The 20,333-nt window shown below is 52.6% G+C and overlaps 1 protein-coding gene across 1 annotated transcript in view; it reads left to right on the forward strand.

The window, feature by feature from the left end:
- The first annotated feature begins 3,432 nt into the window (after window positions 1-3,432).
- LOC119095668 (cryptochrome-1-like) overlaps window positions 3,433-20,333 on the forward strand; it is an 18,263-nt gene continuing 1,362 nt past the window's right edge. The window contains 14 exon segments of the mRNA XM_037218526.1: window positions 3,433-3,488; window positions 5,498-5,679; window positions 8,602-8,684; window positions 9,278-9,298; window positions 9,301-9,396; window positions 9,398-9,442; window positions 9,921-9,956; window positions 13,975-14,177; window positions 15,127-15,259; window positions 16,558-16,677; window positions 17,475-17,493; window positions 17,496-17,563; window positions 19,280-19,437; window positions 19,819-19,975. Coding sequence (XP_037074421.1) covers window positions 5,550-5,679; window positions 8,602-8,684; window positions 9,278-9,298; window positions 9,301-9,396; window positions 9,398-9,442; window positions 9,921-9,956; window positions 13,975-14,177; window positions 15,127-15,259; window positions 16,558-16,677; window positions 17,475-17,493; window positions 17,496-17,563; window positions 19,280-19,437; window positions 19,819-19,975 — 1,269 coding nt within the window. The 5' untranslated portion in view covers window positions 3,433-3,488; window positions 5,498-5,549.

A 20,333-nucleotide genomic window follows, 5' to 3' on the forward strand; every position in this document is an offset into this window, starting at 1 on the left:
GTAGGTGGCTGATGAGGTGGAGTGGAGCAGCCACTACTGGGTCACAAAGAGGCTGGAAGGTACCCAAACACATCAGTATATTGTTTGAAAATTTCAGAGGACTTTTCAGGCTTGAGTAGATTCAAATTGTATTATACTTAAGGTGGTGGCAGCAGAAGTGCTATGTAGCAGGTGAAAAGCAGTCATTTTTAAAGTGATTCCTTTTGGTGCAAGACACTGAATAAACATTAAACTATTCTCTAGTTGGGAAAACAGAAAGCTGTTCTCTCTACTCACCACTCCTTCAAGCCTGCCAAGCCTCCCCCCCCCCAATCCAGAGTAAAATTTGTCTGCAGCACAATATAAGGCAGAGTAAATGTGTAAGAAATGTTAAAATATATATTAAAGCAATGTTTTTGCCATTTTTGTCATGACTACAACATTGTTTATTTCAGATGGGCATCATGACTTTTGTACTTAATGCACCCAAAGGTCCAAATCATCATCATTATCATCATACTTATTTGATTTGGTTGTGTAAATATTATTTATTTAATAGCACCTATTTATCTAGCCAGGTACCACTCTTCCAGAGTTCTGTCCAATGGTGAGTGTAATTCTTTAAGTTTTCAGCTACATTGTGCTACATTGTTCAGGGTGCGAAATGTGTGCAACATGAACATCAGCAAAAATACCAGATTGTCATGGAATTTATGTTGTGCATCATATCAAGTTCCAGGGAAATACATACATGCCTGTAATATAACATGATTGTAAATGGTTGAATATGCACACATTTCTGACAAAACATACATGCACCACGCCTATGAAATAGCATCTTAGGTCAGGGTGTACTTTCCTACCTATCGTTAGAAAAAATCATTGTACACCATTCGTCGTGTTTAAGGCAGGACATATCGTAAATAATCTCAAAACAGGTAGAATCATGCTCCTACCTTCGAATTTCAATAGCTTCGATGGCGGGCCCCTGAGCGCCGCGCGCACCGCACGGCCGGGACTCCCCAGCGCCGTTTCTGCGTTGCTGCTGGGTAAATACAATATTTCTGCTTACCAAGAACTCTACAAAATGTACAGGACCAAAGTAAACCATTCATCATGTTGAAGGCAGGATATATGGTAAATAATCACAAAACAGGTAGATTCATGATCTTACCTTCAATTTTTTATAATTGCGATGGCGAGCTCCCGAGCACCGCACACACACAGCACCTGCGACACCGGCGCCATTACTGCGCGGGTCGCAACATTACTGCGCATCAAGCAGCATCAAGAACCATAAAAATGTACCGGGCCAAGGTAACAAGAATCCGTGAAATTTGATCCTCGACGCCAACGGGACCATGGGCTGCAGGGGGATTGGGTGGGGAATGTAAAGCAAAATGAGAACATGGCAGCTAAATAAAAGCTCACTATATGGCACCTATATATGGCATGGAACATGGACGCCAATGGGATGCTGGGTTGAAGGGGATATAGGGTGGGGAGGTAAGGTTAGGTTAGGTTAGGTTCGGTTTGGTTCGGTTCAGTTTTGGTTTGGTTTGGTTTGGTTCAGTTCGGTTAGCTTAGCTTAGCTTAGCTTAGCTTAGCTTAGCTTAGCTTAGCTTAGCTTAGCTTAGCTTAGCTAAGCTTAGGTTCTGGTCTATTCTCAGGTTAGGTTAGGTTAGGTTAGGTTAGGTCAGGTTAGGTCAGGTCAGGTCAGGTCAGGTCAGGTCAGGTCAGGTCAGGTCAGGTCAGGTCAGGCTAGCTTAGCTTAGCTTAGCTTAGGTTCTGGTCTATTCTCAGTTAGGTTAGGTTAGGTTAGGCTAGGCTAGTTTAGGATATGTTCTGGACTATTCTGGCCAGTGTGTTTCATAAATGTACCTAAACTTGATAAGAAACGATTTTGGTTTCTTTATTATTGTTACCTTGGTCCCGTACATGTTTTACGGTTCTTGATAAGCAGAAATATTGTGCTTTCACAACAACGCAGAAAACGGCGCTTGGAGTCGAGGCGGTGCGGTGCGGTGCGTGCGGCGCCCGGGAGCTCGCTATCGTATTTATCAAATTCGAGGGTAGAACCATGATTCTATCTGTTTTGAAATTATTTACGATACATTCCGCCTTGAACACGACGAATGGTTTACCTTGGTCCCGTACATTTTGTAGAGTTCTTGGTAAGCAGAAATATTGTATTTGCACAACGGCAAGCAGAAACGGCGCTGGGGAGTCCAGGCGGTTGCAGTGCGCGCGGCGCTCGGGAGCCCGCCATCGAAGTTATTGAAATTCGAAGGTAGGAGCATGATTCTACCTGTTTTGAGATTATTCACGATATGTGCCGCCTTAAACACGATGAATGGTGTGCAATGATTTTTTCTAATGTTAGGTAGGAAAGTACACCTACACCGCATCTTATTCTTGTGTCAGCTGACACAGATTTATGTAGAGAACATTTACATATACTAATGTATATACTCAATAAACACATCACCATACTCACATACCAAATATATGTCATCTAGAAATTAAGCAATGCTGGCCTTGAACATGTGTGTTCAGGACACAGTTTCTGGCAGAGGGATTGAGTGCATAAGCATATGTTGGTATTTCATGTAGATATCAGGCAGGCGTAGAATACAATATGCAAGGCAGAAAAGCCCTTCAATTAGGCATTGTGTGGTGGTTGTGGGGGTGCGGGAACGAATACGGATTCAGCGTCTTTAACAGATATATCCATATATACAGAGGACATGAAAATTAAAAACAATCACAGCATTTTCATGACACCCTAAAACAATGCAGAGCGACTACTTAAAAAAGAAACGCACATATACGAACCGGCAGCGCTTACCAATCGCACAATGTGCGCAGCTTTACACTACGCGTTAACGGATGTATTAGCTGCTGCTTCCACCACTAGGTCGCAAATAATTTCCATGTCATCTAGTATATTTTAGCATTCTTCTGAATAACTCATTACATAATGATGCTGTTAAAAATTATTATATAAAAATTTTGAAAAGATTTTACCATTTAACTTGCAAGTTTATAACGAATAGATTGTACTCTGGTGGCAAAAATAAAAACTATTCTTACTCAGTGAAGTGTACCGCGGGGCCCGCGTAAGGGTGGCCAGGTAAGCGTAGTTGCGGGTGTTAGTTGCTCGTGTTCGATGTGAATTGATGAATTTACAACGTTATAACCACCACGAGGAATGATAAATGATTGTTGAATGATACGGGAAAACGCAATATGATTATTCTTGGCATAGGCCCACCTCGTACTTTGCGCGTGTTGTGTTGAGTGTTGTGATTATCAGTTTTACAGTCATTGGTATTTTGGGAGTTAATGCTCCATTCCTTTATGAAAATCATGCAGATGCCAGTCAGCAAACCACGTCATCAACATGGACAGTTTGCTTGAACTAGGTTTATTCTCCAACATGCAGGATCCTGTCTTGATTTAGTTAGAGCCGCGGTTAAAGTGGCCACCTGATCAACACCCATGCTGCGGTGGGTTTTAGTCGCCTTAGTTGTTTGCCACTTTTTTGGCTTGGATGGCCTACTGTTGATGGCAGTGGTCATGCCTGCATGACAGGGCAGTGATCATGTAGTGTCCCTCAGATTTGTGGCTCTGCATCCTGCCAAGCCATTTTGCTCAAGGGGAGATCCAGAATACTGCCTGTGTTGTGGGTGGGTGTGTATGAAGGGTGCCTGTTAGTTGCTCTGGCCTGGTAGGCTTAAATCTAAGAAGGTTTCCAGATTTTCACAGCTCTTCAGACCTTGCTTTGCTATACCTCCAGGGTTGTTTTGAAACATGCTTCTGTTGGTTGCATCTGCCTATGTTTTATTGAATATTCAGAACTGTGAGAAGAATAGCTTAACAGGGACTATTTGGAGACATTGCCCATTTTTACCCATTGTGTCTATCCCGTAGTTTAAAAATTTAAATAAAAATAGAATAAAAATAAGATAAAAATAAAATTTAATAATATAATAATAATAAAATTTAGATAAAAATAAAATAAAAAAGGCATTTGGCTCTTTTTTGGCATTATGTGTTCGGAGGTCTTATCCCGTTATACTGAGTTATTGACCTTTGATATACCATAAAAGGCTGTTGAAAGGACAGTTAAGTGAACACATTGCGTATAATAAAAGTACTTGGTGCTTCAAGCCACTCACATTATTTTTCCTTGAGACGCTTTCCTTTTATGTTTGGCATACAAATTTTGAAAGAAGCATGACATGCCTTGGCTTAATGGTAATATTAGGTCGTACGCAGGAAACAAACAAATCTGTAGTATAATAGGAAGAATAGGTCTGATTAAGATATGTGATGTGACAAGTGATCAAAATATGTGATGAGAATGCTCATTGCTTAATTGCAGGTCTTGAACATGGTTTTTATCAACTCCTGATCAATTCTGGTGCTCAGTGTTGATTATGATCAGCGTGCTGTTCATTTTGAGGCTTAAGGCTCTCAACCAGTGAAAACCTCCTGTCTTAGAATGCTTGCAGTAAGCAATCATGCTTTCCACCATGGCACTCAGGGAGTAGTAGTTACTTTTGTGATTGGACCCAAAATCTAATCTCAGTTCAGCTCATTTCAGAGGAAGGTTATTCTCACCATTGTTTGCTTGCGTCTTCCATTCAGACCCCAGCTGCCCAGGCTGTGGGGTGCCCATCATCACTAAGTTTTCACACTTAAAACAGGTTGATTACATATTGGTAGGAGAAAAGACCAGAGCCTAGGATGTGGAAGTGCTGGTGATTGCAGTATGCTGTAGGACACACAGGGCCCATGGTGTGGCAGGTTTGAAGGCAAAGGTTTGTCTGGAGAAGTTTGTAATAGTAAAAGGTTTGTTTTTGTATTGTTCTCTGTAAATATTTCAGTCCAGAAACATTGCTACCAGTAACATAAGAGACACTTCCTTTAATGTGTTTGACATTGAAGGAAGTGTTCCACATTTGTAGGAGAGTTTGAACTGAAAGAGCTATCTTTAAGACTTTTTGATGTAACTCATAGATCTACCCTTCTTAGAACCTAATCTGCTCTAGTTCCTGAGCTACACATCAGTGAAAATTGGGAGAGTATTTCAAGGTCACCTTGGCACTCATGACATCATTATAGCATCACTCAATTCCTGCCAATCCGTAAGCCAGTGGCAATTGAGGCCGAGAGGAATAGAATGGCTGAGCTGTTCATACATGGCATTCATGAGCACAATATACAGGTATAGCAGCCATTGATTGGCTCCCAATCAATGTTGTGCAAGGTATCATGATAATTGGTCAATGATGTGTTGAGGAGCATATTTATTAAACACAAATATTGTGTTGTCTTGAGCAGTCTTCTGCTTAAAAGTGTTCCACTAGATATAAGTGAGGTTGGTTCATCATATCTCATGCTTGCTTCAGGATCTGCAAATTTGAAACATCCCCATTTTGTACATCTTGTGTACATTTCCATGAGATGGTTGTTTGTTCTTAAATTGTCTAACAGTTTAACACTATTTCAGGTGATCAGCACCATCTACACCTGGTTTCACATTGAAGCAACCAGAGACAGAGATGACGAAAACAGTCGGAGTTCACTGGTTCCGACATGGACTTCGTCTCCATGACAACCCAGCCCTCGCGGAGTTGTTGGCTACTTGTAATGAGGTGTACCTGATATTTATCTTCGATGGAGAAAGTGGAGGTAAAGGTGCATGTGGTTATAGCCTTAGTGTGAGTAAGGGTTTTCATGTACCTGTTTGTATTGCCCCTTACCCCACACTTGAATGCCTGAACAAATGTAAATCATTCAGCATTACAAATGTACTTGTATGTCATAGTTGCAGAGAACTATATCCCTCAGACTGCAAGGCGAATTATCTGTGAGTGGGGGGGGAACGTATTTAAACGCGCAGCAGGCCACCTATGTACCTCTGTTGGTTCTATCTGTTCTATGTTCTATGACACGATATTTGCAGTGAACATTTCACTATGCCCAAAGATAAGTACTGCCGTCGATTAAGTATCAAACAAAACCAATCGTATGCAAGGCCGCGACAAGAAACGCCACAGCATTACAATGGAATGCGGTGGGTTTTCATTTTTCTCTGACGCACAGTCGCCGTTATGGGTGCTGACCTTTGATGTCGGTGCGCCCTAAAGCTTCAAATGATCATCATCCCATTCAGAAACCCGGAGTAAGTAACTACTTGAAGTTTCTACAACAGCAAATGCCAGTTTTCCGCACTGAAAAGATTCTGCCATTGAGTTGAATGCCACTGAACTGCCATTCCACTCATGTACTAAGAAACGGACCACGAATGAAGTCGCAGCCTCAGCCTGTCTTAACACGCGCCCGGGCGGCCGGTAGATACCCTTCGCCCAGGTGGGGTGGGGGGGGGGGGGCAATTTGACCCCCTGAGATTCGGGAACTAAGAAAGCTAGAAACAACAAATTTGCAGGGTGTCTTGACCTGCACGTGAACTCACTTAGGTCAAATTTTGAGTTCCCTAGGTCATGACCTTCAGGTCAAATAAGGTCAAACAAGGTCAAATTCTAGGTTATCGCGAAAATGCCCCAGAACGTAGGAAGCTGTTTCTAAGCAAAAGTTCAAAAACCCATCTGAATTCGGTGACCTTGTTTGACCTTTTGAAGGTCATGGTGACCGAACCATACAAGACTGCTCTGAGTTTTGCATTTGAATAGCGACAAAGATTACGCTAGGCAGTTTGTTCATAAAACAAACTGTCGACCTGGGTCATCTTAGGTCAATGACCTTTTCTGACCTCTAAGAAGTCAATGGAAGATATATAATGCGGTTCCTGCTGTCAATAAATTCGAAATGAGCACCACAAACTATCCCATACAGCAAGCCCTAGAGTAATAAATCAGGTTCGTTGTGACATTGATCTGACCTTCATACCTGACCTTAGGTCAACGCAATTTGTTCATTCAATATTTTTGATGACTAGGAAAGCATCTCAGGGATGTATGGCTTCGTCAAACACTCAGTTATCCTATAAGATTGGACGATTCGCTAGAAATTGCCTTCGCTGAGACCATGGTCTGACTTTGACCCGCCATAGGTCAGCGACCTTACAAGTCACATCTGAATTTTTACGTCAAACGATCCACTATTCAATTGTCCACAGCCAAGCCAAATTTGGCGCGGCTACGCCGCGCCGTTCGGAAACCATCTGGAAAAACCTTTGGGGGGGGGGGCAGTTTGAGCCCCCCACCCGAGCGCGTGTTAATATCAATTAAGCATGGCCTCAACAACCTGCTGAACCAAGCTGTGAGAGGGGTAGATCTTCGCCACCACTGATTTTACCACCACACAGTTTTCAGCGACATGTAGCTTGTATTGCGGTATTACAAGGCCTCATGCCATTTCTCAAATGTCATGTCCCACATGGCATGACATACATGTCATCCCACATGGAATGCCCCATATGTCATCTTCCACATGTCATGTCATACATGTCATGTCCCATATGCCATCCCACATGTCATGTCCCACATATCCCGTACCGCATGTTATGTCCCACATGCCATATCCCGCACATCATGTCCCACATGACACGTCCCCCACATCTTACCCTGTCAGTCTTGCAATGACTGTCATGTCAAACGTTCAATTTAATAACTGACAAGCTGAAAAAGGCGGTTTAAAACCAGTGCCTGATCTCGGTTACCCCGTCTCACACCGCTTCGAGGCCAGCACCGTTTGCTAGTGTAGCGGACAGACAGTGGGCTTGGCAAGCGTGTTGGTCGGTGCTTACAACCTGCCGCACGCACATCGTTTCCACGCAAACCATTGGTCCACCGGTTTTGGGACGTTTTTAAGGATCGGCGTCAGATATCGCCACATCGATAATCAGGACCGATAAAGGCCAAAAAACCTGCTTAAGGTGGTATACTGATAATCCGTGCTTACATAAGTTCTCAAAGGCAAGAGCTCCACTCTCTTAGAATTCGGTACACAGGCGTGAGTTAACACTCAGCTCGGTAACCGTTGCCATGTCGCCCATTCTACGGGGCGATATACATCCTGGATTATATCAATGTGTTCGAGACGATCTGTGATGTCAGTTCTTTTTTGTATTATTGTGTCATAGTTATTGAGGTTTTGATATTTGTAATATTTGAGTTGTGTTGTCATCACACATGATATAGTATGGGTGACAGCACATGAGAACTATCTCACCACATGCAAGTCAAAACGGAAATAACGTTCCATCACCTCATGTGTCTCGATTTTTAAATAAACAAGCTGTGCGGTCCATTGTTTACACGAGCCCCGAGTGCGTTGGGCAATGGGCTTATGTACGCCTTGACGTCATATCGAATCATAATAACTTCCACAAGTTAATCGTATGGTGTCACTTCAGGATTTTCCATGGATTGGAAGTAACGTGATGCCTTGTATTTGAAATTGTGTGGATGCATATATTGCTCTAAGTGCTGCACAATGGGCGTTCATCGCTGTTCGACGTCTGCACACTAAGTATCGCGTCGCGATGTTGCCGTTCGACATCCGCACACCAAGCAGCGAGTCGCAAGCATGGGTGGCAGACACGTCCCACCGCGGCCACCTCAGCGCGCTGAGCTGTGAGAGGGTCCTCAGGCACGCGACTGATCGGATACAACCGGCTCAAGTTCCTGCTGGAGTCGCTGGAGGACCTGGACGACCAGCTGGCGGCGTACGGCGGCCGCCTGGTGACGGCGCGCGGCGACCCCCGTGGACGTGCTGAACATGTTCAGGGCCGACTACGGCATGACCCACCTGAGCTTCGAGCAGGTCAGCCCCGGCCCCGGCCCCGGCCCCGGACTTGGACGGCGTTCTGAGTGGCTCGCGCGGCACGGCGGGGTGCGTGTCTCGGTGGTTCCAAGGCGAGGGCGGTTTTTGCTGTGCCGTGGTTACGCCGTCTGAAGCGATTTTTCAAGGATTTGTCGAAGCCTCAATTGATAGATTGATGGGATCAGCGTCCCCGCGAAGAAGGGCTGTCGCATGAATCTTAACCTCGCTTCCCAGCCGTGAAATGCCGGGTCAACGGCATTGCAGCGAAAGCCCAATGTGCCGCAATGCTCGGCACGGTCCATCCTGTACTCTAACGTCGCCCCACGCTAAGCGCGACCGATTACGGGCGCTGTCGTTTTGTGGACACGAGAAACCCCTCGCGGCTCACGTGTGTGTGTGACGGCCGGCTTGCGCCGCCGCGCCCCCCCCCCCCCCCCCCCCCCCCCCCCCCCTCCTTTCCCCTCCCGCTGCGGCCAGATGACGCCCCGCACGCGCTCCGCAGGACTGCGAGCCGGTGTGGCGGTTTCGCGCGACGACCGCGTTCGCGCCTGGTGCCAGCAGCACGGCGTCGACGTCATCGAGCGCATCTCGCACACGCTCTGGGACCCGGCCGAGGTGATCGCGGCCCAACGACGGCCAGCCGCCGCTCACGTTCGCCATGTTCCACGTGAGTGGCGGCGGGAGAGGACCGCCCGGTCCGGCGGCGGCGCCGTGCGGTCCGGCGGCGGCGGGGCACACGTGAGTGGCGCCGGGAGAGGACCGCCCGGCCCGGCGGCGGCGCCGTGCGGTCCGGCGGGGCACACGTCGGCTCGCGGGGCCGCGCGGGCCGAGGCCTCCCTCCGGGTTACCGACCGAGCGCGCCGCCGGACTGTGAGGCCGTTTTTGAGCCCGCTCGCTCGACACTCGCCCACAGCCCAGGGACTGATGGTACGGGCTTTGGTAGCACTGAGTTGGCTGCGTGATAAGATCGACAGTAGTCCGCCGTGAACCCTGCTTTTTATCGCCGCGCCGCCGGCCGTGCGTTGTCCGGCGCCGTCGGTGACACCGCGGCGGATCTGCTGTTCGCTCTACTCTGTGCTCTGACCCGTCACCGCCTGACATTCACTCCACTCTGACCCTGACGTCGCTCCCCGTGTCGGCCGCAGCAAGTCGTCATGGCGATCGGCCTGCCGCCGCCGCCGGTGCCGTGGACGCCGCCCGACGCGCGCCAGCTGCCGCGCCTGGACGTCGACCGGCCCCACGGACACCCGGTCGAGGTCAGTGGAGCCGCGCCGGCTGCGTTGACCCGGCCGCAAGCGGGCTTCATGTGGTGTGAGCTGACTGATGTTGAAGTGCTGTGGACTGCCGTCCAAAGGCAAAAAGGTCTAAGGGCCATTGGTTTGCATAACACTTAGGCCTTTTTGCCTGAAGACAGCGGTGTAGGCTTGGGAACCTCTTATTATCTAAGAAAGCCTGTTTTTTAAGGTCCTTTTTTTCTTCGGTGTTTTGAGCTCGGTCAAACGAACGCATTGGACAATCACTGAAATGTATTACGATAATAGTTGACCTTGTCAGCAGAGCTCAGTCACGCGTGACCGCGAGGACTGCTGGTAACGCTGGGTATTGCCAGAATAGTTGACCTTGTCAGCAGAGCTCAGTCACTCGTGACCGCGAGGACTGCTGGTACCGCTGGGTATTGCCAGAATAGCTGACCTTGTCAGCAGAGCTCAGTCACTCGTGACCGCGAGGACTGCTGGTAACGCTGGCTGCGCTCACCTGCGAGGCCGCAGTCCAGGCGAGCTTTACTTGAAATGCGCACATCTTTTTAACTCGGGCGAACCGGGCGTAGGCACCACTCTTTCAAGGCCATTGTCATTGGGACCTTACGACGCCCGCAGCTGCTGAGGCTGTATGACGTCGCCTGCCTCCCATCCTGGCAGGAAGGACGGGCACCACGGGGTATCGAACCCCGGACCTTTGGTTTCCCAGGCGCGTAGCGGTTACCGCAGGCGTGTTAACCACATCGAGCTTTTAGCAATGTAAAGCGCAAGCTCTGTAAAGGCTGTGTAATTCTACGACACCTGTGTAAATGTTTAAAGGCACGGGCATGTTACCTGTTTCATAGCCCAGGTTTTTTCCTGTAGCAGCGCAACATCATCGTTTCCCCTTCCCACATTTGATTAAACGTGGAAACACTGAAATTTCCAACTCGCAAAAATGTCAAGAACATGGATCGAAGCCGGGCCTGGATCTGACCGACCCGGCGTCGCTGCGACGCGACGTCAACGGATGTGAACGGAGGGGAAAAACAGGAAATCGTAATGGCGATGGTGTGGGTCATTGTGGGCTGGAGGTCACGCGCTCTCGTGCTGTCGTTCGGGGAAGCTAACTGGACTGTTCCGCGTCTCCTGGATGGCTGGGACAGGAAAGTGATAAGACAACATGTCTGTTCCCGCTCTCAAAACGCGACTAAACAAAGCCCTGGCAACTGCCGATCCTGTAGTGTGACAACTGCCTCACATGAGCCGGTGCGGTTTGCGACGCGTAACTGGCCCGCCAGTAGGATGTCGCCGCAGCTGTGTCACGGTGCTGGCCACAGCCTTAGGTCGGGCTGGTCATGCTGTCGATAACTTCCGGCGACAGTCGGCGACTGGGGCAAGAGCAGCCGAATGCGTAAGGCGTCCAGTCGATGTTGTGTGCTGGGGTTCAGCAGAGCTGTAATGTGACCCGGTTTGGAAGCGGCGCTACGCCGCGGCTCAGTCGTCAGGGACTGTCGAACAACTCGCCAAATGAATCGCAGCATCCTTGACTTAACGGGGACAACCAGTTCTGATAGATGTTTGGGGGGGAAGAGGGCGGGAGGCATGGCCCTCCTTTTTTATTTACACTTGACAAGAGCCTTTTTGTGATGCGTAGGAAGAACAGACCGAGCGCACGGGTTTGGCCGTCCCACAGTTTGGGTCATTCCCGCGCCCTTTGCGCGCGCTTGTGAGTGACGCGCCTGGCATTGTTCCGTGCCAATTAGCTTTTTGCGGGCGAAGCCCAGCCGTATCGACCGGTGGGAAGTCCTGGCGGGGCTCCATGGCTTCAGCGGGACCTTGACCCCGAACGCATTCGCCCAGTAAACGGCAGCTGCCCTCCAGCGGCGAGAAGGCGCCCTCGGACGGCTAACAGTCGCCACACTGACGCCATGCGATGAGACAGCTGGGACGGACGTCGGCTCAGCGCGGGTGAGACCGTGTACGATGGCATCATGCTGAAACGACCCAGACAGCGGCCGCGGTGGTAACCAAGGCGACCCAAACCATGCCGGGCGTCCTGCACGATTTTTAGCCGGACAAAACAGGATTTGGATATGTCCAACTGTGACGATCTAGTTGGGCGGGTAGAAGGGCGGGCTTCGGTATTGGTTCGGCAATCAGGATATAAGGGACAGGAACTATCCCGACCGGTTTCATGTGATTGGCCTGTGTAGCGGTGGACCATATGTGGCAATAGATCACGCCCCAGGACAGTGTTAACGTAGGGAAACGGTCACTGTTCAGGGGCGATGCGTTAACCCGTGTACGCGGTGGGGTGGGACGCGGTGGTGTCGGCGGGTCGCACGCCGATCGTGTTGCGGGTGGGCTTGAAAGGGGTATAAGTGGTGCTGCTCAGGCTGTGTAGAGAGAGTCTCCCTGTCGGCGTTGTGTGCGGCAGTTCGCCGTTGTGTGTGGGGTGGTCCAGCCGCGATGTGACCCCGAATACAGCCTGCGAACGCTCTACTACGTGAGACGCCGAGGTTGGAAGGTGCGGCTTGTTGTTGCAACTTGTCGAACGACAGAATGCATGTATATATATATATATATATATATATATATATATTGTCATTCGACACGTTTATATAATGTACATATATATATATATATATATATATATATATATATATATATATATATATATATATATATATATATAGGCGAAGTTTCGTCCCTTTTTGTGGTGAGTTCTGCGTATGTACGTACCTTTGTTACAGAACCGCTCGCTTTTTTCGGGCCCTCGCCCGGATCAGGACAGCGAGCCTCGCATTCCCAAATGTAATCACACTGCAGCCAAGCGAAAATAGAATCCAAGAGTGGACCACTTCCAATTGGTCGCCGTTGACACGGCAGCAAACTAATACGGGGCGGCGGCGGGCCTGTGCTGGGTTACGTCACTCTTTTGCGCTCATCTTTTTAGTTGCTTCCAGGTCTTCGCAGAGCCGAAGAACTCATTCAGGTCTCTAGTGAGCTCTTTTTAAATCCGAGGCGAGCAGCTCCTTTGAGTTGTAAGCTTGCTTGGTGGCGTCACATTTCACCTTTTTCGCATCCGCCAACGTTCTCGAACCTCCAGTTTTGTTTTCGTTGGAGCCATGTCAACAGCCCGTGTATGGGCCCCCGTCTCCCCGTCTCCCCATACGCTGTCTGCCCGGCATGTCGGTTCCGAATGCTGTCTTATCACATTGCTCCAGTGTCGCCGTCCGCTCTCCTTGCGTTTATCCGGTACGATCGTCCCTGGCGTGACCTCGCCGTCCCTGCCCGGCCCTGACCGGCTCCGGCGCGGTCCCGCTCTGACCTCGCCGTCCTCGCCCGGCCCTGACCGGCTCCGGCGGCGGTCCCGCCTTCTGACCCTCGCCCGTACTCAGGCCCGGCTCTGACCGGCTCCTGCGCGGTCCCCGCTCTGACCCTCAGCCGTCCCTGCCCTGCGCCTGACCGGCCTCCGGCGCGGTCCCCGCTCTGACCCCCTCGCCGTCCCCGCCCGGCCTCTGGACCGGCTCCGGCGGCGGTCCCGGCTCTGACCTCGCCGTCTCGCCCAGGCTCTGACCGGCTCCGGCGCGGTCCTGCTCTGACCCTCGCAGTCCTCGCGCCCGGCCCTGACTGGTTCCGGCGCGGTCCCGCTCTGGACCCTCGCCCGTCCCGCCCGGGCTCTTGACCGGCGCCGGTGCGGGTCCCGCTCCTGACCTCGCCGTCCCCGCCCGGCTCTGACCGGCTCTCGCCGTCCCCGGCCACGGCTCTGACCGGCTCTGGCGGGGTCCCGCTCTGACCCTCGCCTCCCCGCCCGGCCATGACCGGCTCCGGCGCGGTCCCGCTCTGACCTCGCCGCCCCGCCCGGCCCTGACCGGCTCCGGTGCGGTCCCGCTCTGACCGCGCCGCCCTCCGCCAGCTGTTCGCCCGCGTGCCGGCGGTGACCGACCTGAAGCCGCTCCCGCCGCCGCCCGGCGAGCACCAGAAGAAGTACGTGGGCGGCGAGACGCGCGCCCTGCAGCTGCTGGGCGAGCGCATCGCCTACGAGGAGGCCGCTCTCAGCCGCGGCATCGTTATGCCCAACCAGTACAGCCCGGACCTGCTGGGGCCGCCGCGCAGCCTGTCCGCCTACCTGCGCCACGGCTGTCTGTCGGTGCGCAGGTGAGCGCCGGCGGCAGGTTGGGCGCCGCGCATCGTGTCGTGCGCAGGATCTTGTACTGTGTAGGTGACGCGCAGTACCGTGCGTTGAAACCCGCATAGTGCGGTGCGCAGTAGGCATTATCGCGTGCCGTGCCGTACACAGCACCGGGAGCAGAACCATCCACTGGCGGGTGTGTGCACCAACGAGGCCCGCCGCAGCGTTCCACACGGTACACAAACGTCCTACGCAGTGCACAGCATCCTACGCATTGCACAGCATCCTACGCAGTGCACAGGCATCATACACAGTAAACAGCATTCCTACGCAGCACCTTAGGTGAATCTTACGAAGTATCTAGCACGGCACGCTGCAGGGGGATCCATGTCTGCCTCATCATCCCCGTTGGTGAGATACAGGTATTGCGGTGCGTACTGCGGATCAGCCGCTGCCGCCGTGTGGACTCGGTGCGGTGCCGTGTGGACTCGGTGTGGTGCCATGTGGATCGGTGTGGTACCGTGTGGGTCGTGTGTGTGGTGCTGTGTTGACTCAGTGTGGTACCTTGTTGACTTGTGTGTGATGCTGTGTGTTGACTCGGTGTGGTGCCATCTGGGCTCGGTGTGGTGCCATGTGGGCTCGTTGTGGTGCTGTGTTGACTCGGTGTGGTGTCATGTGGGATCGGTGCGGTGCCGTGGGACTCGGTATGGTACTATGTGGGCTCGGGGTGGTGCTGTGTTGACTCGATGTGGTGCCGTGTGGACTCGGTGTGGTGCCGTGTTGACTCGGTGTGGTGCCGTGTGGACTCGGCGTGATGCTGGGTTGACTCGGTGTGGTTGCTGTGTTGACTCGGTGTGGTGCCGTGTGGGCTCGGTGTGGTACCATGTGGCTCGGCGTGATGCTGTGTTGACTCGGTGTGGCGCCGCGTGGCCTCCATGTATACGGCGGTGTGACCTGTGCCCGTGCCGCCGGCAGGATGTACCACATGATCCAGAAGGTGTTCCAGTCCAGCACCAGCGCCCACAGCCACTCGATGAGCATCTGCGTACAGCTTGTTTGGCGCGAATTCTTCTACACCATGTCGGGGCACAACCCGTACTTCGATCTGGTGAGCATGGGCTGCATGTGATCTCTGTTGAGAACCACTGCCTGTCATGAATAGGTCAGTTCTATGTGATCTCTGTTGAGAACCGCTGCCTGTCATGAATAGGTTTAGTTCTATGTGATCTCCGTTGAGAACCACTGCCTGTCATCAGTAGGTCAGCACGGGTTCTTCCTTATTTTTCTTCATGCGGAGCTCCTATAGTGACCAGACCAGGTGAACACGAACTGTTCAGCTATGTCTGGTTGTTAGAATAGCAACATTTTGCATTGGGATGGTACAGTTTTATTTCAACTTGCATCTGGCTGAATAAAGTTTTTTCCTTACAGGGCCTTGGTTCATTCCACTATAATAAAAATGACAATCCACGCCTGTGCATTGTTTGTGGGACAGCTCTCACATAGAACGCTTTTTAGCACATTTGTGCACTTGAATTTGCTTTTACGCTGAATCCCTCTAAAGGCGTGGTGCTCCCAACACGTCGGTCCACCTTTTTCTGATTTCCCTAAATACCACATTTCTGCTCCACTCTCCCTTCAAGCGAAAACAATTTACATCGTTAATCGAATGGCACAGTGAGTAAAACAAAGTACATGGATACGGGGTAGTGTTCACCGATGCTCTTACTCTGTCTTGATGGTCGACAATGCATTGCCGAACGGGTATATTAAGTCCCCGCTGTCACCCGATGTGAAGCACACATTCGCACATTTGCAATGAACACCATATATCCCTTTTGTTTTGCATCCAATCGTTCGGTCATGCGTACACGTTTCAGGTCCCTTTGCTGAATCATGGCCCTGATAAATCCCAACAGATGGCGCAGTTTTTCCGCACTCCTGCCTGCCTCTCCTCCGACCTCGCATAACTTGTTTTTTGTCCTCGCCTGAACCAACTGGTTATTCAGGCTTGTACCATTCAGCAAGATCTCGGGTTGGCTTGGGTTTCCTTCCCTGAAGTGTTTGGAGTCTCCCAAACGTGTCTTGTGATAATATCTGTATATATTATATATATATATATATAATATATATATATATATATATAATTATATATTTACATATGATGTATGATTTATATCTATGTGATGTTTATATATATATATATATATATATTATATATATATATTATATATATATATATACATATATATATATATATATATATATATATATATATATATATATATATATATATATATATGTATAATTAAAGGCATGCACCATACATATAGCCACACGCCCGCACTGGCGCCATCCGACGGTGACGCCGTGTTCGGCGCCCCCCTCGGGCCGTGACGTCACCAGATGGAGCCGAACCCGGTGTGCCTCAACATCGGGGCGGACGACGAGCGTCAGCTGGAGCTGTGGGCCCACGGCCAGACCGGCTACCCGTTAATCGACGCCGCCATGCGCCAGCTGCGGCAGGTGGGGCCCCGGCGGGGCGCCTGCGCTGCCAACGTCGTAGTTGCAAGCTTTGGAATTAGCACGGCCCCCTACAGACCATTCGACGTCAGTCCGGGGCCGGTCCGGAGCGGGACCAGACCACAGATCACTGGCAGGCCAGAAAGCACACAGGTTTGCTCGACCATGCCCGGACGGCGTGCGTGCCTGCAAAATACTGACGGCGCCCAGCACCAGTGTGCGTCAGAGCCCACACACCGCACTATCTAATTCTATATATATATATATATATATATATATATATATATATATATATATATTCATATATAGGCAGGCAGGAAATTATATTGGGATGTCGACATCTTGCCGGCCGCGCCGCCGCCGTCCGCCGTCCGGCCGGCGGCGGCACCGCGGTGGCCCCTCCTCACTATCCGCTGCGTGTGTGAAGTTACCCCCCCCCCCCTCCTCACGCCCTCCGAAGCGTACGTTTGGCACCGCCCGAACGCGGTTGTGCGGGTTCTGACGCACACTGGTGCTGGCGCCGTCAGTATTTGCAGGTCCTTGACGCTGCTCTGCCCCGATGGTTGGGAGCAAGCTCCATAGGCCCTTACGTTGCTTTTGGAGCAGGCTCACATTACGCTGTGACCCGTCCCCAAACCGTGGCGTCCTCTGCCGCGGTGCTGATGCGTGGTCAGGGGCGCCACACACCGCCCGGGCGTGGCCAGTCCTGCAGCGCATGCGCTGGGTGGTGACCTGGCCCGGCTGGGCGGCTCCACCGCCGGCGGCGCCGCGCGCTGACCTCGTCATGCGCCGGCCGGCAGGAGGGCTGGATCCACCACGTGGCCGGAACGCCACCAGCTGCTTCCTGACGCGCGGCGACCTCTGGATCAACTGGGAGCACGGACGGCAGGTCAGTCTGATCGGGGGGGCTCCGACCGGCCGTGGTCAGCTGACCCGACGCGGACTGGTCTGGTATGGTCTGGCTGGTCTGATCTGGTCTGGTCCGGTCTGGCCTAGTCTAGTCTCGCCTGATCTAGTCTAGTCTAGTCTGACCTGGTCTGGTCTGGCCTGCCTGGCCTGGCCAGCCCAGTCTGGTAGGGTCTGGTTTAGTCTGGCCTTGTCCGGTCCGGTTTGGTCGGGCAGACGGTCCGCCGGCGACCTGTGTGGTCTCTGGCCCGCCAGTGATCCGTGGTCTGGTCTGCCTCGGACCGGACCGGACTGATCATCGGATGGTCTGTAGGGGGCCGCGCTAATTCCAAAGCTTGCAACTACGACGTCTGTGATGATGACGCCCAAGTAGGTCGTCGGTGACGCAGACGCGGGGAGACACAACCACGGTTTGTTTTGGCTCTTCAGATGGTACTTCAGTATAGGCCAGGCGTTGAGATCAGCTGACTGTTGTATCGTATAGTGTACCGAACCAGATTTGCTCTTTTTAGCATTGCACAGCCTTGTTTCAGATAGCGCAGCATTTTGAGCATAATATAATTGTCCGAGTTTATAAAAGTTTCGAACACCAGATGTTCACTGAATGCCGCACGTAAAAAACATCGAATTGACCTTAGCGGCGCGGTTTCGTTGAAAAGGCGGGTTCCTCTTGCTATCATCAGCAAATTATTTGACCTTGCTGCAACGTGTGTGGAGGCACCAATCGTCCGTGCAGTATCGCAGGAACGAACTAGCCGCATAGATCTGAATGTAATACCGGTCTTTTGACGAATGGAGACTGTATGGGTACGATCGAGGCCTTCGTTGTGCATTGAAGTGAGGCTTCAGATAAAAATTCACAATGTCTACGCACGTCAGGGCGAGTGAAGATATCTATCAAGCTCCACACCGAAATTATTGCATTGCCGTGACGATCACGGGTCACCGTCGGCGGCTCGGGGGTGGCATGATCCACCCCTTGACGTCTCCAGTGATGGTCACGTGACATCGTCGGCGTGTCGGAGTTACGTGAACCACCCCTCCACGTCCCCAGTGATGGTCACGTGACGTCGTCGGCGGCGTGTCGGAGTTACGTGAACCACCCCTCCACGTCCCAGTGATGGTCACGTGACATCGTCGGCGTGTCGGAGTTACGTGAACCACCCCTCCACGTCCCCAGTGATGGTCACGCGTCACCGTCGGCGGCTCGGGGGTGACATGATCCACCCCTCCACGTCCCCGGTGATGGTCACGTGACGCCGTGGGCGGCACGTGCTTACATGATCCACCCCTCCACGTCACCAGTGTTATCCCGTCACCGTCGGCGACTTTGGGCTGACGTGATCCACCCCTCCACGTCCCAGTGATGGTCACGTGACACCGTCGGCACGGCTACGTGATCCACCCCTCCACGTCACCAGCTGTGATCGTGACACCGTCGGCGACTTTGCCGGCTGACATGATCCACCCCTCCACGTCACCAGCTGTGATCACGTGACACCGTCGGCGACTTTAGGTGATGTGATCCACCCCTCCACGTCACCAGCTCTGATCATGTGACACGCCGGCGACTTTGCCGGCTGACATGATCCACCCTTCCACGTCACCAGCTGTGATCACGTGACACCGCCGGCGACTTGCCGGCTGACATGATCCACCCTCCACGTCACCAGTGTCCTGACGCGCTGTCGGCCCGCAGATGTTTGACGAGTACCTGCTGGACGCCGACTGGTCAGTGAACGCCGGCAACTGGATGTGGGTCTCCTCGTCGGCGTTCGAGAAGTTCCTCGACTCGTCCGACATCATCTCGCCGGTCAGCTACGGCCGCCTGTTCGAGCCCACCGGCGAGTACATCAGGTGCGTTGCCGGCCGAGCGCGCCGCCTGCGGCGATGGTGGTGTCTGCGCGCACCCACTATGCTGGTCGGGGCCGCGGCACGTCGCGACGGTGGCGGCGTGGTGGGCGGGCACGTGACTTGCGATTACGGACGGGGCGCGGGTCCGTAGCCGCACCGTCACAGGTGGGGCGCCTCCAGGATTCAACAAGGCTCGCTTTCAGAACTCCACAGGACTCGCTTTCAGGCCTCAACAGAAACCGTCTTGGGGTGAACAGGACTGGCCTTCAGGAGAGCTCAACAGGACCCGCTCTGAGGGCCGTTCAGGGCCCGACACCGGCGGCCGGCGGAGTCCGTCCGGCCGCGGCGCCGGGTCCGCAGCTGACCGGCCGGCTCCGCCTGCAGGCGCTACGTGCCGGAGCTGCGCCGCATGCCCACACAGTACATCTTCTCGCCATGGGAGGCGCCACTGGAGGTGCAGCGCGAGGCCGGCTGTGTCGTCGGCGAGGACTACCCGTGCCGCATGGTGGACCACAAGGTGGCGTCGCGTCACAACCGTAAGGTGAGCCGACTGTGGCGGCGGTCGCTGTGGGCCGTGATTGGCTGTCTGTCGGCGGACGGGGTGACATCTGGCGGCGGTGTGACGGGTCGGACGGGTGGGCTGCGGTCCGCGGCGGGATGCCTGATCTGGGGTCCGGCGCCAGACAGAACGTGGGCGACTTCACTCGGTTTCGGACGAAAGCCACATGGACTGTCATCTGACCCGGCACGCTGGGAGCCAACCCAGCGCTGCTCAGGCCCGGCGCGCGGTCGATGCGGCTGGGCGGCGGTCGACCGCGTTGTTTCGCTCCAGCGCGACGGCGCGATTCTCGCCGCTGACACCCCACCCTCGCCCGCGCTAACGCCCCCGTCGTCCGGCA

This window comes from Pollicipes pollicipes, unplaced genomic scaffold, assembly GCF_011947565.3.
Source record: "Pollicipes pollicipes isolate AB1234 unplaced genomic scaffold, Ppol_2.1 Scaffold_4219;HRSCAF=4965_pilon_pilon_pilon, whole genome shotgun sequence".
In the NCBI taxonomy this organism is placed as follows: domain Eukaryota; kingdom Metazoa; phylum Arthropoda; class Thecostraca; order Pollicipedomorpha; family Pollicipedidae; genus Pollicipes; species Pollicipes pollicipes.